The sequence below is a fragment of the Oncorhynchus mykiss genome, chromosome 4 (genome assembly GCF_057628025.1).
Source record: "Oncorhynchus mykiss isolate SJ-2025 chromosome 4, ASM5762802v1, whole genome shotgun sequence".
Taxonomy (NCBI): Eukaryota; Metazoa; Chordata; class Actinopteri; order Salmoniformes; family Salmonidae; genus Oncorhynchus; species Oncorhynchus mykiss.
This window is the reverse complement of record NC_143025.1, coordinates 32684695-32707800: the sequence shown is the minus strand read 5'-3', so window position 1 is coordinate 32707800 and position 23106 is coordinate 32684695. Positions and strand designations below refer to the sequence as shown.

The window sequence follows — 23106 nt, the reverse complement described above, 5'->3', positions numbered from 1 at the left end:
CGCTGAGGCGAAGTGGTGCCTGGGAGAAGGTCAATCCTGCAGTCATATGGTTGCTGTGGCGGTAGAGAAGTGGCACGTGCCTTCCTGAACACCTCCCAGAGGTCCTGGTACACTGCAGGTATGGCGGAGAGGTCCGGGGCAACTGCCAAGCCCCAAGGAAGACGTCTCAGGGCAGGCTGCGCTGACTTCAGGCAATGGGCGAGGCAGAACAGGCTCCAGCCCATGACGGCACCAGCAGACCAGTCAATGAGGGGATTGTGTCACTGGAGCCAGGAGAATCCCAATACCACAGGAACCTGTGGAGACTTAATGAGCAGGAATTGGATCAACTAGCTGTGGTTCCCTGACACTCGTAGGTTGATGGGGGTGGTATTGTGGGTGACCCGGCCTATAGAGCGCCCATCCAAATCAAATCAAATCAATCAAATTTTATTTGTCACATACACATGGTTAGCAGATGTTAATGCGAGTGTAGCGAAATGCTTGTGCTTCTAGTTCCGACAATGCAGTAATAACCAACAAGTAATCTAACTAACAATTCCAAAACTACTGTCTTGTACACAGTGTGAGGGGATAAAGAATATGTACATAAGGATATATGAATGAGTGATGGTACAGAGCAGCATAGGCAGATACAGTAGATGGTATCGAGTACAGTATATACATATGAGATGAGTATGTAAACAAAGTGGCATAGTTAAAGTGGCTAGTGATACATGTATTACATAAGGATACAGTCGATGATATAGAGTACAGTATATACGTATGCATATGAGATGAATAATGTAGGGTAAGTAACATTATATAAGGTAGCATTGTTTAAAGTGGCTAGTGATATATTTACATAATTTCCCATCAATTCCCATTATTAAAGTGGCTGGAGTTGAGTCAGTGTCAGTGTGTTGGCAGCAGCCACTCAATGTAATTGGTGGCTGTTTAACAGTCTGATGGCCTTGAGATAGAAGCTGTTTTTCAGTCTCTCGGTCCCAGCTTTGATGCACCTGTACTGACCTCGCCTTCTGGATGATAGCGGGGTGAACAGGCAGTGGCTCGGGTGGTTGATGTCCTTGATGATCTTTATGGCCTTCCTGTGACATCGGGTGGTGTAGGTGTCCTGGAGGGCAGGTAGTTTGCCCCTGGTGATGCGTTGTGCAGACCTCACTACCCTCTGGAGAGCCTTACGGTTGAGGGCGGAGCAGTTGCCGTACCAGGCGGTGATACAGCCCGCCAGGATGCTCTCGATTGTGCATCTGTAGAAGTTTGTGAGTGCTTTTGGTGACAAGCCGAATTTCTTCAGCCTCATGAGGTTGAAGAGGCGCTGCTGCGCCTTCTTCACAATGCTGTCTGTGTGAGTGGACCAATTCAGTTTGTCTGTGATGTGTATGCCGAGGAACTTAAAACTTGCTACCCTCTCCACTACTGTTCCATCGATGTGGATAGGGGGGTGTTCCCTCTGCTGTTTCCTGAAGTCCACAATCATCTCCTTAGTTTTGTTGACGTTGAGTGTGAGGTTATTTTCCTGACACCACACTCCGAGGGCCCTCACCTCCTCCCTGTAGGCCGTCTCGTCGTTGTTGGTAATCAAGCCTACCACTGTTGTGTCGTCCGCAAACTTGATGATTGAGTTGGAGGCTTGCGTGGCCACACAGTCGTGGGTGAACAGGGAGTACAGGGGAGGGCTCAGAACGCACCCTTGTGGGGCCCCAGTGTTGAGGATCAGCGGGGAGGAGATGTTGTTGCCTACCCTCACCACCTGGGGGCGGCCCGTCAGGAAGTCCAGTACCCAGTTGCACAGGGCGGGGTCGAGACCCAGGGTCTCGAGCTTGATGACGAGCTTGGAGGGTACTATGGTGTTGAATACCGAGCTGTAGTCAATGAACAGCATTCTCACATAGGTATTCCTCTTGTCCAAATGGGTTAGGGCAGTGTGCAGTGTGGTTGAGATTGCATCGTCTGTGGACCTATTTGGGCGGTAAGCAAATTGGAGTGGGTCTAGGGTGTCAGGTAGGGTGGAGGTGATATGGTCCTTGACTAGTCTCTCAAAGCACTTCATGATGACGGAAGTGAGTGCTAAGGGGCGGTAGTCGTTTAGCTCAGTTACCTTAGCTTTCTTGGGAACAGGAACAATGGTGGCCCTCTTGAAGCATGTGGGAACAGCAGACTGGTATAGGGATTGATTGAATATGTCCGTAAACACAACGGCCAGCTGGTCTGCGCATGCTCTGAGGGCGCGGCTGGGGATGCCGTCTGGGCCTGCAGCCTTGCGAGGGTTAACACGTTTAAATGTCTTACTCACCTCGGCTGCAGTGAAGGAGAGACTGCAAGTTTTCGTTGCAGGCCGTGTCAGTGGCACTGTATTGTCCTCAAAGCGGGCAAAAAAGTTATTTAGTCTGCCTGGGAGCAGGACATCCTGGTCCGTGACTGGGCTGGATTTCTTCCTGTAGTCCGTGATTGACTGTAGACCCTGCCACATGCCTCCTGTGTCTGAGCCGTTGAATTGAGATTCTACTTTGTCTCTGTACTGACGCTTAGCTTGTTTGATAGCCTTGCGGAGGGAATAGCTGCACTGTTTGTATTCGGTCATGTTACCAGACACCTTGCCCTGATTAAAAGCAGTGGTTCGCGCTTTCAGTTTCACGCGAATGCTGCCATCAATCCACGGTTTCTGGTTAGGGAATGTTTTAATCGTTGCTATGGGAACGACATCTTCAACGCACGTTCTAATGAACTCGCACACCGAATCAGCGTATTCGTCAATGTTGTTGTCTGACGCAATACGAAACATGTCCCAGTCCACGTGATGGAAGCAGTCTTGGAGTGTGGAGTCAGCTTGGTCGGACCAGCGTTGGACAGACCTCAGCGTGGGAGCCTCTTGTTTTAGTTTCTGTCTGTAGGCAGGGATCAACAAAATGGAGTCGTGGTCAGCTTTTCCGAAAGGGGGGCGGGGCAGGGCCTTATATGCGTCGCGGAAGTTAAAGTAACAAGGATCCAAGGTCTTTCCACCCCTGGTTGCGCAATCGATATGCTGATAAAATTTGGGGAGTCTTGTTTTCAGATTAGCCTTGTTAAAAGTGCTCTAACGTCCATGGGAATGGAGAGGGGCTGAGTGAGGATGTCCAGCTCGGAAACCAGGATAGTGTCCTTAAAGAGATTTTGACAGGTTCCCCCACAGCAAAATGGCATGAAAAGGGGTGCGAGTAAGGGGAGAGGAAAAGTTATCCGTATGGCCCACCAGAGAACTCGCTCCTAATGGTGAGCCTGTTTTTTTTTGTGGACAGGTCGAGAGGAACTGACCAGTAAGCCCACAATACAGGCAACTCTTTGTGTGAAGCCTGTATAAACCAGGAACTAGAGCAGACAGGAACATAGGGAAAACCACAGGTAGGTTTCAGGAAACAAAACAAACTGGCAACAGACAAACAGAGATGACAGGCAAAAATACACCGTGGATAATGGGGTAGATTGGCAACACCTGGAGGGTGGTGGAGACAAGCACAAAGACAGGTGAAACAGATCAGGGTGTGACAGGTACAAAATACCAAAAAGGTGGACTGCAAGGCTATAATCTCCCATGTTATCCTGGTTTACAGGTAAATATAAAAAAGTATATAAAGGCCTACCGTTGGCCAACGTTTAAGGTTCTGTTTACATAGGCAGCCCAATTCCAATTATGGGCAGAAGAGCTGATTGGTCAAAAGCTAAATTAGTGAAAAAAATATCAGAATTGGTCTGTGTAAACACAGCCTAACGCTTTACATAATAACAGTACACATGTAACAAATACCCCATTATTTAATGTCTAGACTGAGGAAAGTACAATGTGCTCTAAAAAGGAGACCTCCCAAACTATGATGTCAGCACTAAGTGAAAAATCCCAGCTCAGTGAAGGCAGAGGTTGTCTACTGTGTCAGGTTCCCCTCTCTCTGATTATAGCTCACATGCAGTTGTTGGCCAGGTAAATAAATATATTTTTTCAGATGAGAGAGTATATATAAGAAGTACACTTCCGGTCAAAAGTTTTCGAACACCAACTAATTCAAGGGTTTTTCTTTATTTGTACTATTTTCTACATTGTAGAATAATAGTGAAGACATCAAAACTATGAAATAACATATATGGAATCATGTAGTAACCAAAAACGTGTTAAACAAATAAAAACAGATTTTAGATGTTAGATTGGTTACTTCGAGGATTTTTTTTAAATTCAGAAAGGATGCGTGTGAAAAATTCTTTGACCTCTTGCTTTCTCATTGACATTCATATTAGCATTGAAAAAAGGTGCAAGTTTAAGTTTGTTCCACCTGAGCGAGTCTGACCACAAGTCAGAGACCACTATGACACACCAAATGTGTTTGATCAATTTCTGGACAAGATCAGGTAATTTGTTGGCTACAGTCAAAGCTAATTCTTTCAACGGTGCGACTACTGTTGGCATCCAAATATTATCCAACTTGAATAAACGCTTGGAGGTGGTGTTGTCTACGGTCACACGGATATGACTTATTAATGATATCTACAAAAAAGTATTTAGTCAGCCACCAATTGTGCAAGTTCTCCCACTTAAAAAGATGAGAGAGGACTGTAATTTTCATCATAGGTACACTTCAACTATGACAGACAAAATGAGAAAAGAAAATCCAGAAAATCACATTGTAGGATTTTTAATGAATTTATTTGCAAATTATGGTGGAAAATAATGGTAGACCTCCACAAGTCTGGTTCATCACTGGGAGCAATTTCCAAACACCTGAAGGTACGAAGTTCATCTGTACAAACAATAGTACGCCAGTATAAACACCAAGGGACCATGCAGCCATCTTGCCGCTCAGGAAGGAGATGCGTTCTGTCTCCTAGAGATGAATGCACTTTGGTGCGAAAAGTGCAAATCAATCTCAGAACAACAACAAAGGACCTTGTGAAGATGCTGGAGGAAACTGGTACAAAAGTATCTATATCCACAGTAAAATGAGTCCTATATCGACATAACCCGATAGGCCGCTCAGCACGGAAAAAGCCACTGCTCCAAAACCGCCATAAAAAAAAGATGACGGTTTGCAACGGCACATGGCGACAAAGATCGTACTTTTGGAGAAATGTCCTCTGGTCTGATGAAACAAAAATAAAACTGTTTGGCCATAATGACCATTGTTATGTTTGGAGGAAAAAAGGGTGATGCTTGCCATCTGAAGAACACCATCCCAAACAATTTAAAAGCAAAGCTACCAAATACAAATTGAGTGTATGTAAACTTCTGACCACTTGGAATGTGATGAAAGAAATAAAAGCTGAAATTAATCATTCTCCCTACTATTATTCTGACATTTCACATTCTTAAAATAAAGTGGTGATCCTAACTGACCTGAATTCTTACTAGGATTAATTGTCAGGAATTGTGAAAAACTGAGTTTTAATGTATTTGGCTAAGGTGTATGTAAACTTCCGACTTCAAGTGTACGCGTCATCTCACCACCTACTCTGATTGGTCGTTGCCTGAGAACCGTAAACTGGAATTTGTGTCATCACACTCCCTCATCTGATTGGTCGAGTAGGCAGGCCTTATGACTTTGTGGCTGTGGTACACTAGTGTTAAAATGTTTGGGGTCACTTAGAAATGCCCTCGTTTTTGAAAGAAAAGCAATTTTTTATCCATTAAAATAACATAAAAATAATCAGAAATACAGTGCAGACATTATTAATGTTGTAAATGACAATTGTAGCTGGAAACGGCTGATTTTTAATGGAATATCTACATAGGTGTACAAAGGCCCATTATCAGCAACCATCACTCTTGTGTTCCAATGGCACATTGTGATAGCTAATCCAAGTTTATCATTTTAAAAGGGTAATTGATCATTAGAAAACCCTTTTGCAATTATGCTAGTACAGTCAAACTGTTGTGCTGTTTAAAGAAGCAATAAAACTGGCCTTCTTTAGACTAGTTGAGTATCTGGAGCATCAGCATTTGTGGGTTCGATTACAGGCTCAAAATGGCCAGAAACAAATAACTTTTTTCTGAAACTAGTCAGTCTATTCTTGTTCTGAGAAATTAAGGCTATTCCATGTGAGAAAATGCCAAGAAACTGAAGATCTCATACAACGCTGTGTACTACTCCCTTCACAGAGAAAACTGGCTCTAACCAGAATAGAAAGGAGTGGGAGGCCCCGGTGCACAAATGAGCAAAGGGACAAGTACATTAGAGTTTCTAGTTTGAGAAATAGACACCTCACAAGTCCTCAACTGGCAGGTTTATTAAATAGTACCTGCAAAACACCAGTCTCAACGTCAACAGTGAAGAGGTCACTCCAGCAAAAAATACTCAGATCATAATTACATCCAGAAAATTTCCCATATCATTACGATTCTTGTTTTGTCCACACCCTTGCAAAACATGAATTGAATTATTTAAATAATTGTCGCCGAGGCCGATAATTTTTTCATCACTCAAGTTCGAAGATATTAACATTTTATATTCATCCAATGTCTGCCTTGTTTCTGTATGAAGTGATGACATCATCTCTGATCGTGCGGTTCCCTGTGCGCGTGTGCTGTTAGTCCGTATAAACCGGATACAACCCGGATATAGGCGGTCCATGAATCGGCGTATGCGGACGTGAGTAGATTTTCTTGCAAACAACGGGCGGACATCTTTGATGCGGTTTCCAGTTCTTATAAATCTTCGATTTGCGTGACATATTGATTCATTTTGTTAGCTAGGTAGCTAGCTAAGCTAACTAACCACTACGAATATTAGATTGCAGTAAAATCACATGCTCTACAATCTTTCTTGAAATCATAACATAGTAATGTCTGGAAGCGCAGGAGAATGGTGTCTTATGGAAAGTGATCCTGGTGTTTTCACAGAATTGATCAAAGGTTTTGGTGAGTGTGCTGTATGTCAACTAGCTAGTCTACTATTACTCGATTGCCAACGAGTTCTAGTCAAGTCTGTGCAGCATTGGCTATGCACATAAATGATTGGTGTTAGTTTGCAGTCCAGCAAATTTCATGATTCTATTTGCGAACCAAATTCAACTAGTTATCTGAAACCGCGAACATGCTAGCCAGGTGGCGTCGTTGATTCCACTACGGGATAATTATGAGAGCGAATAAGCATGCTACCACGACACTTAAGTGTGTATGAATCGGCGGTTAGTAGTTTAGCTAGCTGACATTCCTTTAGAAACTGACAAATCAATTTCACTGCATGCCTTTCGATTGAATATTGTACTCAATATGATCAACTCGATGGATAAACAGCTTGTTGGTGCAGTTCTCTGCAAATTCAAATGGCAAACTAACGTTAGATGGATAGTCCTGTCCACTAACTAAAGGTTTAAATTATGTCATAGATGGGCAACTTTGATGGAGGTGGGGGCCACAAAAAACGGAACTCGTCATGAGAGGCCGCAGTGAGAGGCCGCATATCCATATCCCCCCGTGACAGCTAAGATGCATTTCATTTTTAAAGTTAATTTCCTGCAATTCTACACATTTTGCCATTGGGCGTAGAAGATTTTGCAATTTTATAACTAATTTAATGCAATTTTACTCATTTTGCTATAGGGCTGAGGCAAATGTTTCCAGTTTTTAATGACAACTGATAATCAATGGGCCCCACCCAGGTCGGTAATTCATTCAACCTTGCTTACTACAAGTTTAGACTGGTAAATTAGCTGGCCGCTAGACAATCTAAAAAAAAAACATTTGCTGACTTTAGTGACCGCTAATGCACAACCAAATTTCGAAATTGCACCTTGTGTATTCTGTTATAATAAACCTCAACAGTAAGTTGAGACCATGACTGATAAAACATTTTGGGGTTCTTGGACCTACAAAAGAGGGGCCATTTTGCCCATCCCAGAAGAGGGGCCAGTTTGCCCTTCCCTGGTTTATGTAATTATGTAGTAGTTAACACAGCTTTCTCCTTTCTACTAACCCAGGTTGTAAAGGAGCTCAGGTGGAAGAAATATGGAGTATGGAACCAGAGAATTTTGAAAACCTCAAGTAAGCCATGGCCCATGCCCTAATCTCTTTACTTCTAAACTCTTTACTTTTACAAGTTCATAGTATTGCAGTGGTACTAGGTTTCTCTTTCTTCCTTCAAGACCAGTTCATGGGTTGATCTTCCTGTTCAAGTGGCAACCAGGTGAGGAGCCAGGAGGATCTATCGTTCAGGATTCAAGGCTTGACAACATCTTCTTTGCCAAGCAGGTACATGGTTTGGTTTTTACATCTGTATTCATTGTATGTTTTGCAGAGTTAGAACATATCCAAATTGCTCTCTGAAGTATTCTCAGAAGTCTCTTGTTTTTCTTTCTGGCACAGATTCTGCTGATAGCGGCTATTTCGAAGAGTCTACCTGTGCATTATTATTGTGATGTGGTTGTTTTTTTAACTTCAAGTTCAGTGTGTTGATTAAGTCTGCTCTGGATAAGAACGTCTGCTTAATGACTAAAATGTAAAATTACAGGATCTCATTTGATGTCTCTCCTGTCTCTCCTGTGTGTGTGCAGGTTGGCATTTATTGAGATGACTCATGTACTGGAGGCAGCTCTGGAGAGTGGTCACTAGCTGGCACAGCCGCAAAGTTATAAAGAACGATTTTTAAACCTAACCTTAACCACACTGCTAAGCCTAATGCCAAACCTTAAGTTTAATACCAAAAAGCACAGTTTTGTTTTCATGAATTTTTACAATCTAGCCAATATTGTCTTTGCAGCTGGCCCATTCAGTGGAAACTGCTCAGTTCTTCCTCTAGGGAAAGACGCATGACAATAAATGTAAATAACCTGCTATGTGTGCTGTTTCAGGTGATAAACAATGCATGTGCTACCCAGGCCATTGTGAGCGTGCTGCTGAACTGTACCCACTCTGACATGCTGTTGGGAGAGACACTCACAGAGTTCAGAGAGTTTTCACTCAGCTTTGATGCAGCTGTAAGTTGATACTGATTATTGGGGCAGCATTTAGTTTTTGCAAGCCTTTAAAAAAAATCTGTCTGTTTTTTGTCCTTGAGATGTGCATAACACCTAGCCCTGTTGACGTGACCCATGTGGTACACAGCGAAGAAGAGCTGTGACATACTGGTCTGGACAGGAGGCAATTTGTTGGTATAATATTTGCCCAGACATTGAGAGACTTTTGATTTGGTTCTCTTAAGTTCTTCCCTCTGGGGTCTGAACTCGTGGTGTTTGGATTTGAAAATGCAACAGTTGTAAGGGAAGGGGGTGTTGCTCGGGAAATGTGTGTGGCTTTAAATGTATTTTTTGGAGTGAGAGAAACGGAGGGTAACCATCCACAGTAAAATCCCAGCCACCTTCGTTATTGATGCATCGTGCAGACATTAAACAGACCCTGAAGTCAGGAGACAACATAAAACTCACACATTGATGATATTCTCTCTCCTATAAAGATGAAAGGTCTGGCTCTCAGCAACTCTGAAGTTATTCGACAAGTTCACAACAGCTTTGCCAGGTGAGTTGACTTTTCATTTCAGCGGGATAGTTTATCACTGCTAACGTCACTAGATTAATCGAAGGCTTGGCTCTAAGTAGACAAACTGCCATTTTTGATTGAATGTTTTTCATAAGACATTACCCACAGAGCTGAAAATGAAGAGAATAAAGGCTTTGGCTTTAATACCATGTTAGTTTCTCTGCTAATGAAAGCTAAAACTGTCGTCTTTATTGTGTTCAGACAGCAGATGTTTGAGTTTGACGCCAAGTCTTCTGCAAAGGATGAGGATGCGTTCCACTTTGTGAGCTACGTCCCTGTCAACGGCAGGCTCTATGAGCTGGACGGCCTACGTGAAGGACCCATCGACCTCGGTACGCACATACTGGTCATATTTATTTATTTGTAAAAATTCTAGTGAATTGTGACTGTGCGGCCAGTAGTGCAGTTAATCTCGTCTTGAACCTGACACATTCTTCAGAAACACCCTTGATGATTATCTACACAAAGGTTCCCCAACTGGCGTGTTTTTATTTTATTGTTGGACATAAAATACTTTAAAAACACAAGCAAATCAGCTCCAAATTATCTTAATTTTGGAATCTGTTCCAAAGTTTTCCTACACATAATATACAATTTATTTAACTAGGAAAGTCCGTTAAGAACACATTCTTATTTACAATGACGGCCAGTGGGTTTAACTGCCTTGTTCAGGGGCAGAACGACAGATTTTTACCATGTCAACTCAGGGATTTGATCTAGCAACCGTTTGGTTACTGGCCCAACACTCTAACCACTAGGCTACCTGCCGCCCCAACATCCTATACAAATTTAAGCAAGGTTTGAAATTGTTTTAGTCAAATATGAAATCTGTTTGGGCTTCTTGGTCAATTTGCAGTCTATAAATGATTTGTCATTAGGTTCTGGCCCCCTGACCATCCGCTCAAGAAAAATCGTCCCGTGGATAAATCTAGTTGATGATTGAGCCATGATCTACACTTTATGCTTGTTTTGTGTTTCAGGTGTGTGCAACCAGGACGATTGGATCAACGCAGTTCGGCCAGTAATTGAGAAAAGAATACAGAAGTAAATATATTTTTTACAAGTAAATATACCATGGTAAATAAGTGTCATAAATGGTTGCTGTTTGTGTTGCTCATTGTGCTACGCAACTTCTAACCGACTCAATTATCAGAAAATAAAATCTAAAACGACTGCATCTTCCGTCCTTGGTATCAGGTACAGTGAGGGAGAGATCCGCTTCAACCTGATGGCCATTGTGTCCGACAGGAAGATGATTTACGAGAGGAAGATAGCCGAACTGCAGATCCAGCTAACAGAGGTAAGTGGTGTTGCAGTTATTCATGGTGCAGCCCTCAGGCCTGGACGATACAATTACCTGCCACCAAGGCCACGAATAGACTTCCACCCATGTCACTGCCATTGATCACGTCCTTTAAAATGTCTGCTTATGATGAAAGAAACATCTATCCTATCTGTGTTAAGTAATGTTAGTGTCATCCCAGAATTTCCGTTAGCCGGTTATTGCCTGGTTTTTGCTGATATAAATACATAAAAACCGACATATAATAATTTGGATGAGATAAATATCCTCTATAAATCAAATTAGCTATGCATGGGGAGGTTGTATTTCATTCGTGTTATTTGTCTATCTTGCCTGTCTTCTTCTGCCTGTCTTGTCTTGAATTTGCGCTCTCACTGACAAACTTGCAACACTATCATGGTAGTGCCCGCAATGTTTCCCGGCACAAGTGAGTCTGACAGGCATGACTGTATGCAAACAGGGGACAAATGTTCAGGTATTTTGACGTTTTGCTCGATTAATCTCCCTAAAAGACAATTTACAGAAATGTCCACCAAGGAGGAGTATTTAGATGAAGTGATATTGCTTCCTTCTCTTCCTCTAGTCTAAAGCCTGGTTGAGCAGCTAGCTTAAAAATGCCCAAAACAGTACAAATTTAGCTAGCTGGTTAACTAGCAACTATATAAAGGATGAAGGCACACACAAGTGGAGATATACATTTATACAGAAACTGAGGATTTTTACAAGCCTGGTGGACAGAGGGAGACGTGCATTGTTCTAGCTACCATTCACTTCGTTGGCTAACAATCTTCCTTGCATATTAACTACAGTCTCTTCCATGCAGTTACAGTGGGCAGTGGACACTCCTCAAAACACATTGCCCTACACGTGGTGGTATTCAGATGGGTTTCTATTTGATATGGCTGGTAAATCTCGCATTTGTCCGGCAAACTAAAATCTGGTTTGACATTTGACCGAATGGAAATTCTGTCTCACCCATTCTCCAGGAAGAGCCAATGGACACAGACCAGAGCAGCACTCTCCTCAGCTCCCTCCAATCAGAAATCGCAAAGTATCAGCTGCTGATCGATGAGGAGAATCAGAAGCTCCAACGATACAAGGTGTGTTCGCTGACCGTCAGATAATATAATATGGGCATTTTAGAAGATATGCAGTCATTTCAATACTATATTATAACGCTTGATGTTTTTCTTGAACATTGTGTGTGTACATATTTTTTGTTGTAGATTGAAAACATCCGACGAAAGCACAACTACCTACCCTTCATCATGGAACTGCTGAAGACACTGGCTGAATACCAGCAGTTGATACCATTGGTGGAAAAGGTGAGGAACAGCTGAGGCCAGGGACGTGAATTTGGTGTATAATATTATTTTATGTTATGATATTTGAAGGTACTCTACAAACCGTTGTGTTAAATGCACAATTTTGAGTTCTCTACCAGGGGAACAAAACCGAACAAGAACACACTTTTTTTTTTTTGAGAGAGAAACGGAACCGTGAACGAAACAAACTTTTTATTTTCAAATCAAGTTTATTGGTTGCATAAAAAGATTTGCAGATATTATAGCAGGTGCAGCGAAATTTTTATGTTACTAGTTCCAACAGTGCAACAGAATGTCTAGCAAATTCAAATCAAGAAATGCATGAATGATAAATATATGGTGTGTGTAGACCATATGTAATTTGTAAAACAAAATTGTATGCACAGTAGTAGGTATATTAGGATGACCTACATTGAGAATACAGTATATACAGTGGGGCAAAAAAAGTATTTAGTCAGCCACCAATTGTGCAAGTTCTCCCTCTTTAAAAAGATGAGAGGCCTGTAATTTATCATAGGTACACTTCAACTAGACAGACAAAATGAGAAAAGAAAATCCAGAAAAATCACATTGTAGGATTTTTAATGAATTTATTTGCAAATTATGGTGGAAAATAAACTTGTTATTGACCAAATACTTATCTCAATACTTTGTTATATACCCTTTGTTGGCAATGACAGAGGTCAAACGTTTTCTGTAAGTCTTCACAACGTTTTCACACACTGTTGCTGGTATTTTGGCCCATTCCTCCATGCAGATCTCCTCTAGAGCAGTGATGTTTTGGGGCTGTTGCTGGGCAACACGGACTTTCAACTCCCTCCAAAGATTTTCTATGGGGTTGAGATCTGGAGACTGGCTAGGCCACTCCAGGACATTGAAATGCTTCTTATGAAGCCACTCCTTCGTTGCCCGGGCGGTGTGTTTGGGATCATTGTCATGCTGAAAGACCCAGCCACGTTTCCTCTTCAATGGCCTTGCTGATGGAAGGAGGTTTTCACTCAAAATCTCACGATACATGGCCCCATTCTTTCTTTTACACGAATCAGTCATCCTGGTCCCTTTGCAGAAAAACAGCCCCAAAGCATGTTTCCCCCATGCTTCACAGTAGGTATGGTGTTCTTTGGGTGCAACTCAGCATTCTTTGTCCTCCCAAACCCAACGAGTTGAGTTTTTACCAAAAAGCTCTATTTTGGTTTAATCTTCTGGATCATCTAAATGCTCTCTAGCAAACTTCAGACGGACCTAGACATGTACTGGCTTAAGCAGGGGGACACGTCTGGCACTGCAGGATTTGAGTCCCTGGCGGCGTAGTGTTACTGATGGTAGGCTTTGTTACTTTGGTCCCAGCTCTCTGCAGGTCATTCACTAGGTCCCCCCGTGTGGTTCTGGGATTTTTGCTCATCGTTCTTGTGATCATTTTGACCCCACGGGGTGAGATCTTGCGTGGAGCCCCAGATCGAGGGAGATTATCAGTGGTCTTGTATGTCTTCCATTTTCTAAAAATTGCTCCGACAGTTGATTTCTTCAAACCAAGCTGCTTACCTATTGCAGATTCAGTCTTCCCAGCCTGGTGCAGGTCTACAATTTTGTTTCTGGTGTCCTTTGACAGCTCTTTGGTCTTGGTCATAGTGGAGTTTGGAGTTTGACTGTTTGAGGTTGTGGACAGGTGTCTTTTATACTGATAACTAGTTCAAACAGGTGCCATTAATACAGGTAATGAGTGGAGGACAGAGGAGCCTCTTAAAGAATAAGTTACAGGTCTGTGAGAGCCAGAAATCTTGCTTGTTTGTAGGTGACCAAATACTTATTTTCCACCATAATTTGCAAATAAATTCATAAAAAATCCTACAATGTGATTTTTCTGGATTTTCTTTTCTCATTTTGTCTGTCATAGTTGAAGTGTACCTCTGAAAATTACAGGCCTCTCATCTTTTTAAGTGGGAGAACTTGCACAATTGGTGGCTGACTAAATACTTTTTTGCCCCACTGTACATAACTACACAGTAAGTAAACAACAGTATGTGAAGTGACCAGTGTTCAATGTCTCTCATATATGGCATTTGTCTCAAACTTAATCATGACATGCCAGCAACAAACACTGACACTACACATCCAAGTATAACTGATCAAATCATGAAAGACGAGCATTGTAATTTTGAATTCTGTGAAGTGGTTGTGGAAGCGGTGAAAAATAAGTTGTCTATGGAGAATTACTGAGGATAATAGCAGATGATATTGCCACTCCTATTTGCCATATCTTCAATCTAAGCCTACTAGAAAGTGTGTGCCCTCAGGCCTGGAGGGAAGCAAAAGTCATTCTGCTACCCAAGAATAGTAAAGCCCCCTTAACTGGCTCAAATAGCTGACCAATCAGCTTGCTACCAACCTTTAGTAAAAACTTGGGAAATAATTGTTTGACCAGATACAATGCTAGTTTACTTTAAACCGACTTTCAGCACGCTTATAGGGAAGGACATTCATCAAGCAGGGCACTTACACAAATGACTGACTGGCTGAGAGGGATTGATGCTAAAAATATTGTGGGGAGTTTTGTTATGATTCAGTGCAGCTTTTGACATTATCGACCAAAGTCTGCTGCTTGAAAAACTTATGCGTTATGAATTTACACCCCCTGCTATATTGTGGATAAAGAGTTACCTGTCTACCAGAACAGTGTGTTCTTTATTGAAAACCTCCAACATAATCCAGGTAGAATCAGGAATTCCCCATAGCAGCTGTCTAGGCCCTTTATTTTTTTCAAACATTACTAATGACATGTTTTTAAGTAAAGCCAGAGTGTCTATGTATGCGGCTGACTCGGCACTATACATGCCAGCTACTACAGTGGCTGAAATGACTGCCACACTTAACAAGAAGCTGCAGTTAGTTTCAGAATGGGTGGCAAGGAATAAGTTAGTCCTAAATATTTCAACTAAATTTTGTAATGAATAATGTGGAAATTGAGCAAGTAGAGGTGACTAAACTGCTTGGAGTTACCCTGGATTGTAAACTGTCATGGTCAAAACCATGTAAATAATGGTATTATGGAGGCTCCTCTGAGTAAGGGGAGGACCATCCTCAGTAAATTTCATAAGTTAAATTCTAAAACATTCAAAGTTGTCCTTTTTTTAGATAACTATTCTAAATATAATCACGTCACCAAATGACTGATTTAATTCACACTATTTTGCAAAGATCTACAGTAGCCTCAACAGTACTCTGTAGGGTAGCACCATGGTGTAGCCGGAGGACACCTAGCTTCCGTCCTCCCCTGGGTACATTGACTTCAATACAAAACCTAGGAGGCTCACGGTTCTCACCCCCTTCATAGACTTAAACAGTAATTATGACAGGCTGGAGGACGTCCTCCGGAAGTTCTCCAGCCTATCAGAGCTCTACAGCATGAACTGACATGTTTGTCCGCCCAATCAAAGGATCAGAGAATTTACAGTGCCTTGCGAAAGTATTCGGCCCCCTTGAACTTTGCGACCTTTTGCCACATTTCAGGCTTCAAACATAAAGATATAAAACTGTATTTTTTTTGTGAAGAATCAACAACAAGTGGGACACAATCATGAAGTGGAACGACATTTATTGGATATTTCAAACTTTTTTTAACAAATCAAAAACTGAAAAATTGGGCGTGCAAAATTATTCAGCCCCCTTAAGTTAATACTTTGTAGCGCCACCTTTTGCTGCGATTACAGCTGTAAGTCGCTTGGGGTATGTCTCTATCAGTTTTGCACATCGAGAGACTGAATTTTTTTTCCCATTCCTCCTTGCAAAACAGCTTGAGCTCAGTGAGGTTGGATGGAGAGCATTTGTGAACAGCAGTTTTCAGTTCTTTCCACAGATTCTCGATTGGATTCAGGTCTGGACTTTGACTTGGCCATTCTAACACCTGGATATGTTTCTTTTTGAACCATTCCATTGTAGATTTAGCTTTATGTTTTGGATCATTGTCTTGTTGGAAGACAAATCTCTCTCAGGTCTTTTGCAGACTCCATCAGGTTTTCTTCCAGAATGGTCCTGTATTTGGCTCCATCCATCTTCCCATCAATTTTAACCATCTTCCCTGTCCCTGCTAAAGAAAAGCAGGCCCAAACCATGATGCTGCCACCACCATGTTTGACAGTGGGGATGGTGTGTTTAGGGTGATGAGCTGTGTTGCTTTTACGCCAAACATAACGTTTTGCATTGTTGCCAAAAAGTTAAATTTTGGTTTCATCTGACCAGAGCACCTTCTTCCACATGTTTGGTGTGTCTCCCAGGTGGCTTGTGGCAAACTTTAAACGACACTTTTTATGGATATCTTTAAGAAATGGCTTTCTTCTTGCCACTCTTCCATAAAGGCCAGATTTGTGCAATATACGACTGATTGTTGTCCTATGGACAGAGTCTCCCACCTCAGCTGTAGATCTCTGCAGTTCATCCAGAGTGATCATGGGCCTCTTGGCTGCATCTCTGATCAGTCTTCTCCTTGTATGAGCTGAAAGTTTAGAGGGACGGCCAGGTCTTGGTAGATTTGCAGTGGTCTGATACTCCTTCCATTTCAATATTATCGCTTGCACAGTGCTCCTTGGGATGTTTAAAGCTTGGGAAATCTTTTTGTATCTAAATCCGGCTTTAAACTTCTTCACCACAGTATCTCGGACCTGCCTGGTGTGTTCCTTGTTCTTCATGATGTTCTCTGCGCTTTTAACGGACCTCTGAGACTATCACAGTGCAGGTGCATTTATACGGAGATTTGATTACACACAGGTTGATTATATTTTTCATCATTAGTCATTTAGGTCAACATTGGATCATTCAGAGATCCTCACTGAACTTCTGGAGAGAGTTTGCTGCACTGAAAGTAAAGGGGCTGAATAATTTTGCACGCCCAATTTTTCAGTTTTTGATTTGTTAAAAAAGTTTGAAATATCCAATAAATGTCGTTCCACTTCATGATTGTGTCCCACATGTTGTTGATTCTTCACAAAAAAAATACAGTTTTATATCTTTGTTTGAAGCCTGAAATGTGGCAAAAGGTCGCAAAGTTCAAGGGGGCCGAATACTTTCGCAAGGCACTGTACCTAGTACTGGAAGCATGAGCTACAGCTAGCTATCACTGCACTGTATACAATGTGGTGTTTAGTTGACTGAGAGAGACAATAGTTTAACAGTTTTGAAAAAAATGTGATTCTTCCAAAATGAAGGAGAAGCAAGAGAAATTTATATTTCTAATTTATTTTGTTTCACTTACCTAGCAAATGTAGATGGCATCCCTCTGTTTGAATAGGCTAAACTAGCTATGTTAGCTATCTAACACAACACTGGAACTCTTCCAAGGTAAGCTTTTGGTATTACTAATTTATTGCCACCGGGGCCTACCGACGGTACACTAATGTTACTCCATGATTGTAGCGGGTTGACTAACACGTTCTATTAGCTATGCTGACTATGAAGTTAGTTTAGCTAATATGGTGACAACGATATAGGCTGTTTGTAGAGGTTTGTCTTGGAATTCTTTGTTGTTGCCTGGTCACATACAGCTGATTTGTTGTGCACTAAAGTCCACAAGGGAAGAAAAGGAATACAACGTGGCTGTTATGAGAGTGAACTCTGTTTTTAAGTGTGATCAAGGGTGTATTCTTTTGGCCGATTTCTGATAAAATGTTTCTTAAAAGGAACAAAATGGGGATCCACATACTTGAATTTGTTTGCAACTGTTGGATTGATGATTACACCCTATATCAGCTAGATGCTGGCAAGACTGCAAGGTGGTATTGAATCTCACTGTCTGTCACTTCAAATTAGTCTCTCAACCTGTGTAAACTTTCATAGGCTAGGTTGTAGCAACCTCATGATGGGCATAGGGGAAATTTGATTATCATTTCGCTGTTGCATTGAACTGGGTGTATGGAATATGAATGGCTGTTATCCAGTACGCTGTAATAGATATAAGGCTATGCTTGTGAAGAAAGAGAAAAAATAGTTCGCCCTCGTCTTAAACGGCACTGACCACCACAGGTTGATACAACAGTAGCTAGGATGGGAAGAAGTCCGTCCATAATAAAGCTTCTTAACAACAATATCAACAAGACGGGTCCAACAGGTCCTAGTTTTCTCACCAGGATTACTGTTCAATCGTGTGGTCTGGTGCCACAGAGGGACCTTTGAAAATTACAATAGGCTCAGAACAGGGCAGCACAGCTTGCCTTTAAATGTACACGGAGAGCTAACATTAATAATATGCATTTAAATCTCTTATGGCTCAAATTGGAGGAGATGTTGATTTCATCGCTACTTGTTTTTTGTAAGAAGTGATGACATGCTGAATGCACCGAGGTGTCTGTTTAAACAACTAGCACACAGCTCGGACACCCATGCATACCCAAGAAGACATGCCACCAGAGGTTTCTTTACAATCCCCAAGTAAAGAACAGACTATGGGAGGCACACAGTACAACAGAGCCATGACTACATGGAACTCTATTCCACATCAAATCACATTTAATTTGCCACTTGCGCCGAATACAACCGGTGTCGGTGTACAATTCACCAAGCGTTGGATTGTTCATCCACTAATAGGGAACGTGAGCCGGGATTAGACCGTCGTGAGACAGGTTAGTTTTACCATACTGATGATGTTGTTGCAATAGTAATCCTGCTGTAATCCTTACAGTGAAATGCTTACTTTCAAGCCCTTGACCAACAATGCAGTTTTAAGAAAAATAAATTAAGTAATAAAAATAACACAATTAAAGAGTAGCAGTAAAATAACAGTATCGAGGCTATATACAGTGGGTACCGGTACAAAGTCAATGTGCGCGGGCACAGGTTAGTCGAGGTAATTGAGGTAATGTGTAGGTTCAGGTATTATATATATATATATATATATATATATATATATATATATATATATATATATATATATATATATATATATATATATATATATATATATATAATATATAATATATATATTTTTTTTTACTTTTACCCCCCTTTTTTCTCCCCAATTTCGTAGTATCCAATTATTAGGATCACTACAACTCCCGTACGGGCATCGGGAGAGACTAAGGTCATGTGTCCTCTGAAACACAACCCAACCAAGCCGCACTGCTTTTTAACACAGCGCGCATCCAACCCGCATCCAATGCCCTAGCCCACTGCGCCACCTGGGAGGCTAGGTTGAGTTATTAAAGTAACTATGCATAGATAATAACCAGATTAGCAGCAGCGTTAAAGAGTGGGTGTGGGACGACGACGACGACAATGCAAATAGTCTGGGGTAGTGTGCACACAGCTGTTAAGAAGCCTTTTGGACCTAGACTTGGTGCTCTGGTACCACTTGCCATGCGGTAGCCGAGAGTACAGTCTATGACTAGGGTGGCTGGAGAATTTTTAGGGCCTCCCTCTGACATACCCGGCAGTGATGCAACCAGTCAGGATGCGCTCTGGTGCAGCTGTAGGTATTTTTGAGGATCTGGGGAATAGGCTTTGTCGTGCCCTCCACACACAACTTGTTCTCAACTTGCCTACCTGGTTAAATAAAGGTAAAATAAATCAATAAAAATAAACATCTGTCTTTGTGTTTGGACCATGATAGTTTGATGTGGACACAAAGGAACTTGAAGCTCTCAACCTGCTCACTACAGCCCTGTTGATGAGAATGGTGCTGTGCTTGGTCCTCCTTTTCCTGTAGTCCACAATCATCTCCTTTGTCTTGATCACGTTGAGGGAGAGGTTGTTATCCTGGCACCACACGGCCAGGTCTCTGACCTCCCTATAGGCTGTCTCATCATTTTCCGTGATCAGGCCTACAGCTGTTGTGTCGTCAAACTTAATGATGGTGTTTGAGTCGTTCCTGGCCGTGCAGTTATGGGGGTACAGGAGGGGACTGAGCACGTACCCTTGAGGGGCCCCCGTGTTGAGGATCAGCATGGCAGATGTGTTGTTACCTACCCTCACCACCTTGTGGTGGCCCATCAGGAAGTCCTGAATCCAGTTGGAGAGGGAGGTGTTTAGTCCCAGAGTCCTTAGCTTAGTGGAGAGCTTTGAGGGCACTATGGTGTTGAACACTGAGCTGTAGTCAATGATCATGTAACTGATGCAAGTCGTAGAATCCGACTAATAAATACACCTCATGGAACAGCAGGGACTGTGAAGAGAAATACACGCACACAGACGCTTGCGCACACACTCTACACATGTGTATTGTAGTGTAGATGTGTTATAATGTTATGTGTAATGTAAGTGCCTTAATGTGTTTGGATCCCAGGAGGAGTAGCTGCTGCCTTGGCGACAGCTAATGGTGATCCCTAATAAATACAAAAGGTGTAGGGCAGAGTACTGGGCAGATAGCTGGTTAGTGATGGCTGTTCAACAGTCTGATAGCCTGGTGATATCTGTTTCTCAGTGTCTTGTTCCTGGCTCTGATGCACCTTTACCTTCTCTATCTGCTAGCAGAGTGATCAGACATTGGATTGGATTAATGATCTTCTTGGGCTTCCTTTAACACCGGGTATTAGGGACCATACCTAATTTCTTCAGCTGCCTGAGGTTGAAGAGGCGCTGTTGCTCTACCTTCACCACAGTGTCGGTGTGGTGGGACCATTTCAGGCCCTCGGTCAAAAGCTTCAAGTTCCTTGGCGTGCACATCTCCACCGCGGTCCTGTCTGTGTGTCTATATCCTCTAGTCAACAATCGGCTCCTTTGTTTTGTTGACATTGAGGGAGAGGTTATTTTCATGGCACCACTCCAGTCTTGAGAACTGGTAATGTCATCTTTAGTTCCAAAAATATTCCTCATGTCTAGTATGTGATTTGGTGAAGTTGTGTTTGTAGTAGTCTAAACACTTTCCAATTCAGTCCATGATGATCAGTGCTTCATGCCAAGCCCCCTCAATGTCCACCCCCTCTCTCGCTCTCTCCCCACCCATTAAATTTCAGTCGCATCTCACACCTGCGCTTTTCTCACCAATCAAACATCTAAACAACTATCTTACCTGTTTCACAGTGAGCTTTTGTGCTAATTGGTGGAGTGCATTTTAATGAGCGAAATGTAAAAACAATGTTGATTTCACAGGTAAATAAAAATGAGCCAAAGGAAAAATATTAACCTTTTTGTGGTTTGAACCGGTTCAGAATGTATTTTTTTTCTGCCATGCCTGTTCTGAACTCATTTGAGTGTAGTTCTTGATATTCCCACTAGAGGGTAGTATTGACCTATCATAGACACCTGCTCACTGGCGCTAAACTATTTCATGTATTTGTGTGTTCTGCTCCCCAGGCAAAAGAAAAGCAGAGTGCCAAAAAAGTCCAGGAGGCAAAGTGACCCCACAAACACACGCACTTGTCAGTCATCTTATTCATGTGAAAGGCCATGGACCCTCTCCCCACAATTGTATCCTGTGAACCCCCCCCCGCCAGACATGAGCACATGTGGTGGGACAGAGAACTGTGTTCACTGTCCCACCCAGGTCTACCCTTCAGCTGTAATGCATGCCTGGAAAGATATGTTTAAATGGGCTTGTCTTATTTTCATAATAAAATGTTTAGATGTTCGAACATGCTGTAGTTTTATTGTTAAATGCATTTCATCATTGTGGCCTACATGGTCAAGTGTGTCATTTTTAATAGTTGTTGGGTAGCCTAGCGGTTAGACCATTGGGCCAGTAACTGAAAGGTTGCTAGTTTGAATCCCTGAACTGACTAGGTAAATCTGTCAATCTGCCCTTGAGCAAGACACTTAACCCTAATTGCTCCAGGGCCGCCGTCAATACTGTCTGATCCCTGGCCACGACTTAACCATCGGAGTGCACATCTTTGAAACATGACAAATATAAGCGCCCCTTATCTTTAGATAAACAAGTGCCACTCGGTCTTAAACAGTGGTGTAAAAATACTACAGTTGTTTTTTGGGGTATCTGTACTTTACTATTTATATTTTTGACAACTACATTTCTAAAAAAAAAAAATGATGTACTTTTTACTCCATACATTTTCTCTTGACACCAAAAAGTACTTTTGGGTGTCATTTTGAATGCTTAGCAGGATTGTAAAATGGTCCATTTCATACACTTATCCAGAGAACATCCCTGGTCATCCTTACTGCCTCTGCTCTGGGGGACTCACTAAACACATGCTTTATTTGTAAATTATTTCTGAGTGTTGGCATGTGACCCTGGCTTTGCGTAAATTAAAAAAACAAGAATTGTGTAGTCTGGTTTGCTTAACATAAGGAATTTTAAACCATTATTTTACTTTTTGATACTTAAATATATTTTAAACTACAGTTACTTCAGTATATTTAAAACCAAATAGTTTGACTTTACTCAAGTATAATTTGACTGGGTGACTTTCACTTACCTTAATAGAAAATGACTCCTATCTTTTACTCAAGTTTGACAATTGGGTACTTTTTCCACCACTGGTCTTAAATGAACGTACCACCACACCAAGTTAAAATGCTTTAGATCAGTGGTTGTCAATCCTCAAGGCATTCCTAGTTGGTCACCAAACATTTTAGTAGAAAAGTCAACGATAAAGACTTGCCCTTTTTAAAAAAAAAAAATCCTCCTCTTTGGGGATGGTGAACTTGATTCAGAAGCCCTACTGGGTAAGCGTAATGTGCCTATTTTTAACTATTTTATTAGTCTGAAAGACAAACTCTGCCTACTTGACTGGGAGATCTGTGGCTAAATTGATCTCCCGTGTGGCTTCGTTAGTAGTGTATGGTGCTTGCAGTGCCAGGGTTGAACTCACTATTGTAAGTGGCTCTGCAAAAGATTGTCTGCTAAATGACAAATGTAAATTGAGTGCGTTTACGGCGTTGGCCAATCGGATAGCTCAAATCACTGTGCCTCTGGGATGCTGGCCTTCTAGGCAGAGTTCATCTATCCAGTGTCTGTGTTCTTTTGCCCATCTTAATCTTTTTATTGGCCAGCCTGAGATGTGGCTTTTTCTTTGCAACTCTGCCTAGAAGGCCAGCATCCC

General features: G+C 41.9%; 1 protein-coding gene across 1 annotated transcript; it reads left to right on the top strand.

The window, feature by feature from the left end:
- Nucleotides 1–6576: 6576 nt before the first annotated feature.
- On the top strand, nucleotides 6577–21678 carry LOC110521705 (ubiquitin carboxyl-terminal hydrolase L5). The gene is given in 12 exon segments (XM_021599490.3): nucleotides 6577–6880; nucleotides 7942–8005; nucleotides 8107–8212; nucleotides 8812–8937; nucleotides 9414–9475; nucleotides 9698–9828; nucleotides 10477–10540; nucleotides 10694–10796; nucleotides 11786–11899; nucleotides 12026–12124; nucleotides 21401–21425; nucleotides 21428–21678. Coding segments are annotated over 12 exon segments (1068 nt in total). The 5' UTR covers nucleotides 6577–6804; the 3' UTR covers nucleotides 21526–21678.
- The last annotated feature ends 1428 nt before the right edge of the window (nucleotides 21679–23106 follow it).